This window comes from Mirounga leonina, unplaced genomic scaffold (genome assembly GCF_011800145.1).
Source record: "Mirounga leonina isolate KUSES-001 unplaced genomic scaffold, KU_Mleo_1.0 Mir_204, whole genome shotgun sequence".
In the NCBI taxonomy this organism is placed as follows: domain Eukaryota; kingdom Metazoa; phylum Chordata; class Mammalia; order Carnivora; family Phocidae; genus Mirounga; species Mirounga leonina.
In genome coordinates, this window is record NW_023270513.1 from 2,465,267 (window position 1) to 2,479,456 (window position 14,190).

The following is a 14,190-nucleotide window of genomic DNA, read 5'->3' on the forward strand; positions in this document are numbered from 1 at the left end:
CTATGTTAACAGACAAATGGATCCCCATGTATCCATTACCCAGCTTCAATAATTATTAAACTCATCATCGATCTTATTTCAATCACACCTCCACCCATTCTTTTCCCTCCCCTATTATTTTGAAACCGATTCTAGACATCGTATCATTTCATCCATAAATATTTTAGGATGTGTCTCTAAGAGATAAAGATTCTTTTAAAAAGCAATAACCACACTATCATTATAGGTCTAAAAATTAATGTCTTAATATCATCAAATATTTGGTCATTACTAAAATTTATAATTTTCTCAGTATCTTTTTTAGTTTATTTGCATTCTTTTAATATATTCATAGAGCCTGTAAAGAAGAGGCAAAATTTATGCTTGGGTAAAATTTGTGTCATGAAAAAAGTTAAGTCATCAGTCCAGTATTATCTCAGTCACAGATATTTCTCAAAGAATTTAGCTGAAAAAATGTACTGCCTCCAGGTACAAGTTATATATATAGCAAAAGCAAAATAGAGATACACTCTTACAGAGTTTTTATCTAAGTAGAGAATACAGAGATGAGTGATTACTTCTCTGAAAGTTTTCCCTAATCAAGACCCGGAATAGAGTTTTCTCTCAAATCATCAGGAGGTAGTGAATTTCGTGAATGAAAAATTGGTGACCTAATTCTTCCACCAATTGTTAAGTTCTTGATGTCTTATGCCACAGCAACTGTGAGCAGAAAGATATTTGAATACTCCCAGCTGAGCTGATACAGATTCACAATCAATAAGCTGACCACGTTATATGTTTCTGTGGCGAAGTAAGAGACCTGACTATATACATCTCATGTTAAGAAAGGGGGAAACAGATGCAATATCATAGTAAAATCATAGCTAACATTATTGAGGGCTTAGTAAGTGCTTGGCACTCTTCAAAGTGTTTTCATGTATTTACTCTTTGAGTCATCACAGCAACCCCATAAGGTAGGTACTATTCTATTTTCATTTTACAGATGGGGAAATAAAAGCCCAGGTTACACATCTAATAAGTGGCAGAGACAGGATATGAACCCAGGAAGACTGGCGCCAGAGCCTATACTGATCTTACTGTACTGGACATCTCTCAACATAAGGTTTATAGTGAAAGTTACTATAATTATTCTAATGGCAAGTACATCATTTCTGTAAGTACATATGTAAGTAAGTTATTTCAACTTACTTGCTTTCAGATTCTGGCATCTGAGACACTCTTGGGAGCACTAGACGAAACAAACACCTGTATGATAAAGTAATACAAAAAGTGATGCTTAGAAAAAAAACATGTGAAAGAATATTGACCAACTTATTAATCTTGATTACCCTAGGAGGCAAAAGTGAGAACAGAGAGGGTAAGGAGGAGACTAATTTTATTTTACTTATAGATCTTTGTATTGTTTTAAAGATTTTTTTTTTTTTTTTTTTTTTTGAGACAGAGAGCATGAGAGACAGAGAGCATGAGAGGGAGGAGGGTCAGAGGGAGAAGCAGACTCCCTGCCGAGCAGGGAGTGTATTGTTTTAATGGTTGTAATGAAAACATGCAAATTTTATAATTTGGGGAGAGTAATTTAAGAAAATAATTTAAAAACAAAAGTGCTGCTTATGACAAATTCTTAAATAGTTCCACTGTTTATATCATTGCTCCAAATCACCCGCTAGAACATCAGGTATGATGTACAGATCTTAATATTTTTCTTTTTTCTTTTTTTTTTTTTTTAAGATTCTACTTATTTATTTGACAGAGAGACACAGTGAGAGAGGGAACACAAGCAGGGGGAGTGGGAGAGAGAGAAGCAGGCTTCCCGCGGAGCAGGGAGCCCGATGCGGGGCTCGATCCCAGGACCCTGGGATCATGACCTGAGCCGAAGGCAGACGCTTAACGACTGAGCCACCCAGGTGCCCCTTAATATTTTTCTTAAGGAACCTGGAGGTGGCCTTTGGGTTCCACATAAATTAGGATGACTGTTCTTTCAAGGGGATCTAACAGCATAATGATGAACTAACAAAATAAGCTAGCTTGTAAAGTTTTAAATGCTAAAAATCTTTTTAAAAATACCATCTATCCTGAGTGATTTTAGATATTTATCTGACTGAAGGCATGCAAGTAACTCAAGACTTCTCTGATACTTACTTCTGTGACTCCATTTCTTTTCAAGTGTAGTTGACCAATAGGAAAACCACTATAGCACCCTTCTGGTTTCCGATTTTTGCCACTGACATATTCTCAGTCACATCATTAGGAGTTATCATGTCCTAACCTCACCCTCTATCTCACTATAAAAGTTCCCCCCCTTTTTTTTTTAAAGACTTTATTTATTTGACAGAGAGAGAGACAGCGAGAGAGGGAACACAAGCAGGAGCAGAGGGAGAGGGAGAAGCAGGCTCCCCGCTGAGCAAGGAGCCCAATGTGGGGCTCAGTCCCAGGACCCCGGGATCAAGACCTGAGCCGAAGGCAGATGCTTAACGACTGAGCCACCCAGGCGCCCCTAAAAGTTCCCTTTTGATAAACCATTTTCCTTCATAAAAAGAGAAAAGGGGGAAAAATCAAGTTCAACTGATGTCTTTTTTTTTAAAGATGAATTATTTATTTATTTGAGAGAGAGAGAGGGCACAGCAGGGGGAGAGGCAGAGGGAGAGGGAGAAGCAGACTCCCCGCTGAGCAGGGAGCCCAAGGAGGAGCTTGGTCCCAGGACCCTGAGATCGTGACCTGAGCCAAAAGCAGATGCTTAACTCACTGGCACCCCAACTGATATCTTTTTTTTAACTTTAAGCATCTTTATCAAATTTCCAAAGACATTTTCCACAGAAATAGAAAAAAAAATCCTAAAATTCTTTTGGAAACACAAAATACCCTGAATAGCCAAAGCAACCCTGAGAAAGAATAAAGCTGGAGACATCACACCTCCTGGCTTCAAACTATACCACAAAGCTATAGTAATCAAAACAGCATGGTACCACCACAAAAATAGCAACATACACCAAAAGAACAGAGAGTCCAGAAATAAACCCATGTATAAACCATGTATATACCATGTTAACTAATATTTGAGAAGAGAGTCAAGAATATTCAATGGGGGAAAGATAGTCTTTTCAGTAAATGTTGCTGGTAAAACTAGATTATTCACATGCAAAAAAATGAAATTGGGCCACTATCTTTCACTACTCACAAAAATTAACTTGAAATGGATTAAACACTTAAGACCTGAAAACAGTAAACCTCCTAAAAGAAAACACAGGGGAAAAGCTCTTTGACAATGACGTTTTAGATATGAAACCCAAAGCACAAGCAAAAATGAACAAGTGGGACTACATCAAACCACAAAGCTTCTGCACAGCAAAGGAAACAAAATGAAAGGGCAACCTACAGAATAGGAGAAAATATTTGCAAACCATGTATCTGATAAGGGGTTACTATACAAAACAAATAAGGAGCATATACAACTCAAAAAAAAAAAAAACCCAACAAATAATCTGATTTAAAAATGGGCAAAGGACGGGCGCCTGGGTGGCTCAGTTGGTTAAGCGACTGCCTTCGGCTCAGGTCATGATCCTGGAGTCCCTGGATCGAGTCCCGCATCGGGCTCCCTGCTCGGCAGGGAGTCTGCTTCTCCCTCTGACCCTCCCCCCTCTCATGTGCTCTCTCTCTCTCAGTCTCTCTCTCTCAAATAAATAAATAAATAAATAAATCTTAAAAAAAAAAAAATGGGCAAAGGACTTGAATAGACATTTTTTCTAAAGAAGACATGCATGTCAACAAATACATGAAAAGATGCTGAACATCACTAATCATCAGGGAAATGCAAATCAAGACTACAATGAAGTATCATCTCACACCTGTTAGAATGGCCAGTATCAAAAAGACAGACAAGTTTTGGTGACGATGTGGAAAAGAGGGAAACCTTTGACATTCTTGGTGGGAACATAAATTGGTGCAGCCACTGGAAAACAGTATGGAGGTTCCTCAAAAATTAAAAACGGAACTACCATATGATCCAGCAATCCCACTTTTGGGTATAGATCGAAAGGAAAGAAAATCACTATCTTGAAAAGGTATCTGAACCTTCATGTTCATTGCAGCATTATTCACAATAGCCAAGACATGGAAACAACTTAAGTGTCCACTGATAGATGAATGGATAAAGAAAATGTGGTATGTACACACACACGCAAGAGTATTTTTTAATTAACATTTATTTTATTTTATTAAAGATTTTATTTATTTATTTGACAGAGACACAGTGAGAGAGGGAACACAAGCAGGGGGAATGGGAGAGGGAGAAGCAGGCCTCCCACAGAGCAGGGAGCCCGATGCGGGGCTCGATCCCAGGACCCTGGGATCATGACCTGAGCCGAAGGCAGACACTTAACAACTGAGCCACCCAGGCGCCCCTAACTTATTTATTTTAGAGAGGGGGAGAGAGAGAGAGAGAGAGAGAGAGAGCGAGCACGAGTGGGGGGAGGGGCAGAGGAAAAGAGAGAAAGAGAATCTCAAATAGACTCCATGCCCAGCGCAGAGCCTGATGCAGGGCTCGATCTCATGACCCTGAGATCATGACCTGAGCCCAAATCAAGAGTCAGACAGTTAACTGACTGAGTTACCCAGGCACCCCACCCCCACAGGAGTATTATTTTATTTAGTCATATAAAAGAAGGAAATCCTGCCTTTTGTGACAACATGGATGGCCTCTGAGGGCACTGTGCTAAGTGAAAAGACAAAGAAAGACAAATACTGTATTATCTCACTTATGTGCTGAATCTTTTTTTAAAAAAAGTGAAAAACATAGAAACAGTAGAACAGTGTTTGCTAGGAGCTAGGTGTGGAAGAAGTGGGGAAATGTGGTCAAAGGGTACAAACTTCAAATTATAAGATACACAAGTTCTGGGGATCTAATGTAGAGCATGGTGACAATAGTTAACAAGACTGTATTACATATCTGAAAGTCGGGAAGAGACTAAATCTTAGATGTTCTTACCACACACAAAGAAATTGTAATTTTGTGAGGTGATGAATATGTTAACTAATTTTGTTGTGCCAGTCATTTCACAATATATGCATGTTTCAAATTATCGGGTTATACACCTTAAACTTATACAACGTTATCTGTCAATTATATCTCAATAAAGCTTGAAAAAATTTAAAATAACAGTTGGTACAGTAGGCCTGATCACATCACCTCAGCACTATTTTGACAAAGTTTATAGACCAAGAATAACAGGAAATCCTTTCACATCTACAGGACGTGAATTACTTACTTTAAAGCTGTAAGGACTTGTTGCGGGTCTTCTGAATATCGAGCTAAATATTCCAAAGCTTTTCCTGCCACAATTTGCTGTCCATTCTAAAAAGAACAAATATAATATGTTAAATTACATTTCAAAGTGGTACTTACACAAAATGTTACCTATATTCCTGTCCTTTAAGGACAAGAAAAAAAATCTGAACTTGTCATTTTATATTATCAAAAGAGCTAATGCAAGATGATAGAATGAAGAAACAACTCATTGACAAAACCAGAACAGGTTCATATTGGCCCCATAAATCCACTCCTCCCTATCCACAAATACTCACAGACTTGCAAACACTGCCATGAACCCACTAGGACTAATTTTATGGTGATCTTTATCCTTTTTCATTAGCAGTAACCAAAGGAAACCCGACCTTCATTTTTAGCACCCGAATCCCCATAAAGCTCTATAAATCCCTCTTTTCCCATTTCTCCCCAACTCCCCCAATCTTTCCACTTTTGTTCTCTAAAGTCCAGTTCATTATCATCAAAATCTTCTCTATGAGCAACCTCTTCTCTGAAAGTTCCCTCCACATTCTTTCTGTAATGGAAATCTAGGTCCCACCAAGGATACTGCTTCCAAAGAAGCCCTCTCAAGTAGTGGTGATTTTGCTCTCATTTCCCTTCTACCCATAGACCTGGAGATGGAGTAGGCGTTGTATTTGCTCTTCATTGCTGTTTTAAATCATTTTCCCTTCCCCCCTCCCCAAATCCCTAGCTTTGAATTTCCTTCATCAGACTATATCAGACTATATCACCCACCATTTCTCTGATCCATTGTGCTGCTCTATCAGCTCTCTGGCCATTTCTTCTCATTTCTTGATGACTTATCTACTGTACAGTTATTTTCTCGAAAAACTACTCCTGTCTTAGTTTTTGGCACTTTCAATATATAGACAGATGATCCTCCTAATATCCTAGTCTCTTATTTCCTTGAATTCTACTCTGCCAATTATTAGCTGTTCACTAGCACAGTCATTGACTGTACCCTCTCATTACTGTTGACTGTCTTCTCATGTGTCTGTTGGCCATCTATAAGTTTTCTTTGGAGAAATGTCTGTTCATGTCTTCTGCCCATTTTTAAACTGGAGTATTTGTTTTTTGGGGTGTTAAAGTTGTGTCGGTTCTTTATATATTTTGGATCCTGCCCCTTTACTGGATATGTCATTTGCAAATATCTTCTTCCATTCAGTACGTTGTCTTTTAGGTTTGTTGATTATCCCCTTCACTGTGGAGAAGCTTTTAATTTTGATGTAGTCACAACAGTTTATTTTTGTTTTGATTTCCCTTGCCTCAGGAGACATATCTAGAAAAATGTTGCTACGGCTGATGTCAGAGAAATTACTGCCTGTGGTCTCTTCTAGGATTTTTATGATTTCAGGTCTCACATTTAGGTCACATTTTGAGTTTATTTTTGTGTATGGTGTAAGAAAGTGGTCCAGTTTCATTCTTTTGCATGTAACTGTCCAGTTTTCCCAGCACCATTTGTTAATGAGACTGTCTTTTTCCCACAGCATATTCTCTCCGCCTTTGTTAAAAGTTAATTGACCATATAATTATAGGTTTATTTCTGGGTTTTCTATTCTGTTCCATCGATCTCTGTGTTGGACTCTGTTGTTACTAATGGTTGCAAACCTTCCATACTCTCAGTCAGGGCTGGGACTAGGGTGAGCTAAGTGATGTAAGTGAGGCTCTTAAGGTGCAAAATTTAAGGAGGCACTCACTCTTATGGTCATGCAAGAACCAACTCTGCACTTGCATGACTCAGAAAGTGGATGCTTCCTTAAGTACCTCACTTCCTCATCTTGGTCCTGCTCTGTTTCATATATTCCACTTTCTGACCACCATCTCCTACCTTTCTATTTTTTTTTTTAAAGATTTTATTTATTTATTCATGAGAGAGAGAGAGGCAGAGGGAGAAGCAGGCTCCCAAGGAGCAGGGAGCCCGAAGCGGGACTTGATCCCAGGACCCTGGGACCATGACCTGAGCTGAAGGCAGACGCTTAACCATCTGAGCCACCCAGGCGCCCCTCCTACCTTTCTAATTCACTCCCTTCTGTTACTCCAGCAATCCTTCCACTGCACTTAGACCTCCAAACCATTTATGGTACGAATTTTTCACTGTCCCTCATCCCCTTGATGTCCTCCTCCACGACCAGTTTAAATTCCATGGGGATTAATGATAATCAATTCCTCGTTTCTTGATTTTCTTACTCTTCCTCCTTTGCTTCATTGTATTCATCTGGCAAAACCACAAACCTGGTTAAATCCAACTTTCTACTGACTTTTGTGCCTACATCCATTTAGCTGAAAGTGGCTGGATAAAAACCTGTACAACTATTTCTTTTCTTTTCTTTTCTTTTTTTTAAAGATTTTATTTATGTATTTGAGAGAGAATGAGAGAGAGCACATGAGAGGGGTTAGGGTCAGAGGAAGAAGCAGACTCCCTGCCGAGCAGGGAGCCCGATGCGGGACTTGATCCAGGAACTCCAGGATCATGACCTGAGCCGAAGGCAGTCGCTTAACCAACTGAGCCACCCAGGCGCCCTATTTCTTTTATTTTAAAACGTCATCAAATAGGCCTTAACACTTACTGCGCAAGCATCCCACACTAGCATGTCATTCGCTTTCTTGCTTTCCTGCATGATTAGTTTACACCTTACCCTATCTTCTCAAACTCCCCAACATCTCCTCTCCCATTCTCACTCCAGGTGATGACCTTGTTTCCTACTTTGTTGAAAAAACTTAAGCCATCAGGAAAAAAAACCTTCCAGATTCCCACTACCACATTTATTCATACACCAGGGAACACACCACATACTCTAACTTCTCAACTGCTTTTATAGATGAACTATCCATTTTCTTTCCTAAAGCCAATCCCTGAATTTATACACTTGTGTCCATCACCTCTTGCCTGTTTAAGGACATTGCTCTAACAATTCTCTTTTCTCTCTCACACACATTGTCAACTTTTTGTTCTCTTACTAGGTCATTTCCATCAGCATATAAGCATTCTCATTCATCCCATCTCAAACAAACAAACAAACCTCTGATCCTACTTCTCACACCAACTACTGACCAATTTCTTTTCTTTGTAGCAAACTCCTCTAAAGAGTTCCATGAATTGTCTCTCAAAATGGAAAAGAGGTAAAAAATCTTGGGGATAAATACATAAGAATTACCTCTAAAGCAAACTGGGCAGCTAAACTGAGGAGCATGACAGGTGACTCTTTATCTCTAAGTGTCCCATTCTCCTCTGGATCTTCAAGTATTAATAACTTCTCTAATGTAGTAATTGCTCGCAAAGCTGAAAAAGAAGGAAACAATTAAAAAAATGAGATGCTCTTATCAAACAAAATAGCTATATATGGTTAATTATACCACAGTGACTTTAGAACTCATTTTAAGAGCACCAATATCTTTTCTTTATTAAGTTCAATTAGCCAACATATAGTACATCATTAGTTTTTGATGTAGTGTTCAAAGAGCACTAATATCTTTAAAATATTAGTTAATTTACATAAAGTCATCTAAATTGCTAAACTGTCAAGGAGGACTTGAATGTCAGAAAAATGCCCAACTGAGCAATTCACCTCTATGAATTTATCCCATGGATATACTTGCAAAAGTGAACAAAAACATAAAAATATGTTTATCCAGCAATTTTTTTAAAGAGTACAGTATACAACCAACCTAAATTCTATCACTAATGGATGGCCTAATACATTTTGGTACATTCATAAAATGGAATATAAAACAGAATTAAATTTAAAAATGAATGGTGGTATTACATTCCATTATATATCTTAAAGGTAGACTACAATAAGTTAAATGTATGCACTATAGAACTTAAATAACAATTAAAATAACAAAATGAAGAGAGCTAATAGGCCAAAAGATGAGATAAATGTCATCATAAAAAATACTCAATCCACAAGAAAGTAGAAAAAAGAAAAATGGGTGACAATGAACAGATGGGACAAACAGAAGACAAATAAAAAGATGTTAAATTTAAACCTAACCATACCAATAATCATGTTAAATATAAATGGTATAGATGACCCAAGTAAAAGGCAGATAGTCACACTGAATTAAAGAAAGCAACTTTCAACTATATGCTACCTACAAGAAACACACTTTAAATATAATATAAAGACAAAATTAGTTAAAAGAAGACACATGGGATAATATATACTATGATAAAGATAATCAAAAGAAAGCTGGAGTGGCTATATTAATATCAGACAAAATGGATTTCAGAGCAAAGAATATTACATAACAGAAGGTTAATTCATGATGATAAGGGAATTAATTCATTATGAGAATATAACAATCTTAAATGTTCAGCACCTTATAACAAAATTTCAAAACACTTAAAGAACTTAAAGAACTGCAAGGAAAAATTAACAAATTAACGAATCCACAATTATAGTCAAAGATTTCAGTACTTTCTCTTAGTAATTGATAGAACAAGTAGTAAATCAGTAAGGATGCAGTACACTTTACACTATTAATCAACTTGACCTGAATAACATTTACAGAACACTCAAACAAACACCAGTAAAATATACATTTTTCTCAAGTGCACATAGAACGTTTACAAATAAAGACAATATTCTGGGAACAAGCCTTAACATATTAAAAAGGATTCAAGTCATACAAAATTATGATCTTTTTTTTTTTTTTAAAGATTTTATTTATTTATTTGAGAGAGAGAGAGTGAGAGAGAGAGAGAGCACAAGAGGGGGGAGCGGGAGAGGGAGAAGCAGGCTCCCTGCCGAGCAGGGAGCCCAATGCGGGACTCGATCCCGGGACTCCAGGATCATGACCTGAGCCGAAGGCAGTTGCTTAACCAACTGAGCCACCCAGGCGCCCCAAAATTATGATCTTTGACTATATGATTTCAAGTTTATTACACAGCTAGACTAATTAAGACCGTGTGGAAGTGGTATAAAGACAGATGAATAGATCAATGGAACAGAATGAAGAATCTAGAAAGAGACCCACACACACATATTACAACTGATTTTCAATAAATGCACAAAGGTAATTCAGTTGAAAAAGGATAGGTTTTATTTTTTTTAAAGATTTTATTTATTTGTCAGAGAGAGAGAGCACAAGCAGGGGGAGCAAAAGGCAGAGCTGGCAGAGGGAGAAGCAGACTCCCCGCTGAGCAAGGAGCTCAGTGTGGGACTCGATTCCATGACCCTGGGATCATGACCTGAGCCGAAGGCAGACGCTTAACTGACTGAGCTACCCAGGCGTCCCGAAAAAAAGATAGTTTTTAAATAAATGATGCTGAAAAAATGATGCTGGAATGATTAGATAGCCATGTGCCCAAAAAAATGAACATCAGTTCATACCTTAAATTAAATACAAAAATTGGGCGCCTGAGTGGCTCAGTTGGTTGAGCGACTGCCTTCAGCTCAGGTCATGATCCTCGAGTCCCAGGATCGAGTCCCACATCGGGCTCCCTGCTCGGCAGGGAGTCTGTTTCTCCCTCTGACCCTCCCCTCTCTCATGCTCTCTCTCTCTCAAATAAATAAAATCTTTAAAAAAAAAATTAAATACAAAAATTAATATACAAAATTGATCACAGAACTAACCATACACTTAAACCTATATTTCTTGAAGAAAACACAGGAAAAAATTTTTGTGACCTTAGATTAGGTAAAGATTTCTTACCCATAATACCAAAAGCACACTCCATAAAAGAGGAAAAAAGATAAATTAGACTGTCAAACTTCTCATGAAAGACATAAGAGAATAAAAAGAAAAAATTTATAAAACATATATCCAATAATCTGTATCTAAAATATTAAAGAACTTCCAAAACTCAATAAGAAAACAAAGTTCCCTATATCTTAGTAACTAAAATATATTTCTTTCCTATGTTCTAGCCACTATGATAGAAGATGTATAGAACATATAGAGATGAATAAAAAAAAACAAAGTTCCCTATAAAAAACTGGACAGAAGATTTATACAAACACTGTCAAAGAAGATATATGCATGTCAAATATTACAGAAATACTAGTTAAAACCACAATAAGATACCATTACCCTACTATTAGAATGGGTAAAATATTTTTTAAATGGACAATTCCAAGTGCTGTTTGAGGATGCAGATCACCTGGAACACTCATATACAGCTGGTTAGAATGTAAAATTGTATAGCTACTTAGGAAAACAGGTTGGCAGGTTCTAATAAAGTTAAACATACATTTACCATACAATCCAAAAATCCAACTCCTAGATATTTATCCTAGAGAAGTTAAATCTTATCATCACACAAAATCTGTAAACAGATATTTGTAGCACATTTATTCACAGCTGCTCAAAACAGAAACCATCCAAATATACTTCAACTGGTGAAGGAACAAACAAACTGTGGTACATACATACTATAGACTATTACTCAGCAATAAAAAAGAACAAACTATGGAAACACAACAATATGAATGAGTTTTGAATGCATTATCATAAGTGAAAGAAAGGCTCAAAAAGCTTCATAATGTATGATCCCATTTATATGATACTTTGGAAATGGCAAAAATATAGAGATAGAAATGAGTTCAGTTGTTTCCAGGACTAAAAGTGGTTGGAAGGAATGACAACAAGGGAACCTGAGGTAATTTTTTGTTCTATATCATGACTGTAATGGTGGTTACATGACTGTATACATTTGTTAAAACTCATAGAATTATTAATATAAATAAACCTCACAGAATCATATACTAGTAAGTTTTATTCTATATATTATCAATAAACATGGCTTTAAAAATGGTCACAGATAACTGGGGAAAAAATAAAAAGACTGAGTTGATGCTATGCTTAAAAAGTAAAAAAAATATATATTTTAATAGAATGTTAAAAAGTTTAATAGGAAATCTACTTTTTGCCATTTCTGTTGGTAAAAAGTTTCAAATTTTTTCAATCTTTCAACATAATACATCAAATAAAACAAATTCCCAGGAGTCTCCAATGAAAACATTGATGATGGACATGACTACACTATAAACCCTGATAAAGAACTGACTCCAATTTGCTAATCTTTAATTAATATACAGGAATACTTTACTACCCTGGAACATTTCTTTTTCAAAGAAGAATAAGTTATCATTCTTTTTTTATGGAGTGCAAAGCAGAGTCCATTGCACATAGTAGGTATTCATAAACAGTTGCTCAGTTGGATTAGTATAAATTCTGTTTGGATCCATTAATTTAAACTTCTCAATTTCTCAACTTAAGCCCTTCACAACTGCTCCAACTGCCTCAGGATATTCTCAGCTACACTGAGAGCTGAATGGGAATAATATCACAGCACAGGCGTATCTGAAACCAAGTCAAGATACAGGAGTGTACAGACACATCAACTAGCAAACTATACCTAACTTAATGGAAAGGGCCCAACACTAATGGGATGATGTTCATGTGAGCAATTCCAGCAATTGTCAACTCCATAGAGAGAAACTCCATTTCAAGGCCAAATCTCTTACCAATCACTTCCCAAATAAGTGAAAACATTTCAAAGTAAGTTGGAGACTTTGTCTAAGACAACTCTTTTTTTTTTTTTTTTTTTAAGATTTTTAAATTTTTATTTATTTGACAGAGAGAAAGTCAGCGAGAGAGGGAACACAAGCAGGGGGAGTGGGAGAGGGAGAAGCAGGCTTCCCGCTGAGCAGGAAGCCCGATGCGGGGCTAGATCATGACCTGAGCCAAAGGCAGATGCTTAACTGACTGAGCCACCCAGGCGCCCTACCCCACAGCTTTTTTTTTTTTTTTTTGAAGCTTTTTTTTATTTATTTATTTGACAGAGAGATAGAGAGCATAAGTAGGCAGAGAGGCAGGCAGAGGGAGAGGGAGAAGCAGGCTCCCCACTGAGCAGGGAGCCCGATGACCCCACAGCTTTTTAAACTTAACTTTTAACAGGTTCAAATGAAAGAAAATACAAAAAAGTATACAACGACAAGACTTTCTCCCCAATTCCTTAGGCAGCCCCTGTTCTTTTATTCCTATGTAACCGTCATAATTCCTTTTTGTTGCATGGTTGTATCATCTTTACATAGGAAAGCTAGAATATAGAATATATAACTCCACTGTCTTAAAAACAATGTTTTTTTCTTTATGGTAGAAGAAGATTATTATTCTTTATATTAACAGTTAAATATAATTCATAAATAACATTCATACCTCTGCCAGAGTTGCCCTCTAAAACTGCAACCTTGAATACATAAAACTGAGTGAAAATATTTCTAGGATCACGTTGTTCAGCTTCTATCACTGCCTCTTTAGCCTGAAAAGAGAAAATATTGGATCTCTTTTATAAAGGTAATAAGGAAGACCTTATCATATTTTACTAAAATTATTAATATAGTCACAATGGCTGAGGATACTTATCATAAAAAGATGTGAATCTAAGTAAAATCTTTAAAGAACTGTTCTCTTAAAATGCTGAAGAAACAGTGAGTTCTACTTCTAGAAATAGGGTGCATTATATTTGTCAGACCAACTCTCCTACTGAAAACAACGAAAAATGTTAGATAACATTTTTTTTTCAATTCCAAAGCAACTTACAAGATAATAAAATCTGAGGAAAAGTGAGGTTCCAGAGAAACAAGCAGAGAATTAAAGCCACTTTTTTTCTGGTGGGCATTTATAAATCTAGACAAATGTTAGCTGTAGTTTAAATGAATCTCACTAGGTTAGGAAAACAGACATCAAGAGACCCAAGGGACCACACTCTTAGGTTACCAGAACTAAACCGCTCCTACCTGCATCACCAGGGGACTGCAAAGAAAGTTGAGAGGAACACAACAAAATGTGATGGGGAGAACCAATCCCTGAGGTGTGTATTTATGGCACCAAATTACATTAAACAGGAAGCCAAAAGACCTCAA

General features: G+C 36.9%; 1 protein-coding gene across 1 annotated transcript in view; it reads right to left on the reverse strand.

Moving 5' to 3' along the window:
* TEX11 (testis expressed 11) overlaps positions 1-14,190 on the reverse strand; it is a 313,311-nt gene that overhangs the window by 97,100 nt on the left and 202,021 nt on the right. The window contains exons 17-20 of the mRNA XM_035028703.1: positions 13,484-13,586; positions 8,473-8,597; positions 5,259-5,344; positions 1,189-1,245 (exon numbers count right to left, since the gene is read on the reverse strand). Of these exons, the coding sequence (XP_034884594.1) occupies positions 1,189-1,245; positions 5,259-5,344; positions 8,473-8,597; positions 13,484-13,586 (371 nt within the window). The remainder of the gene's footprint in view (positions 1-1,188; positions 1,246-5,258; positions 5,345-8,472; positions 8,598-13,483; positions 13,587-14,190) is intronic.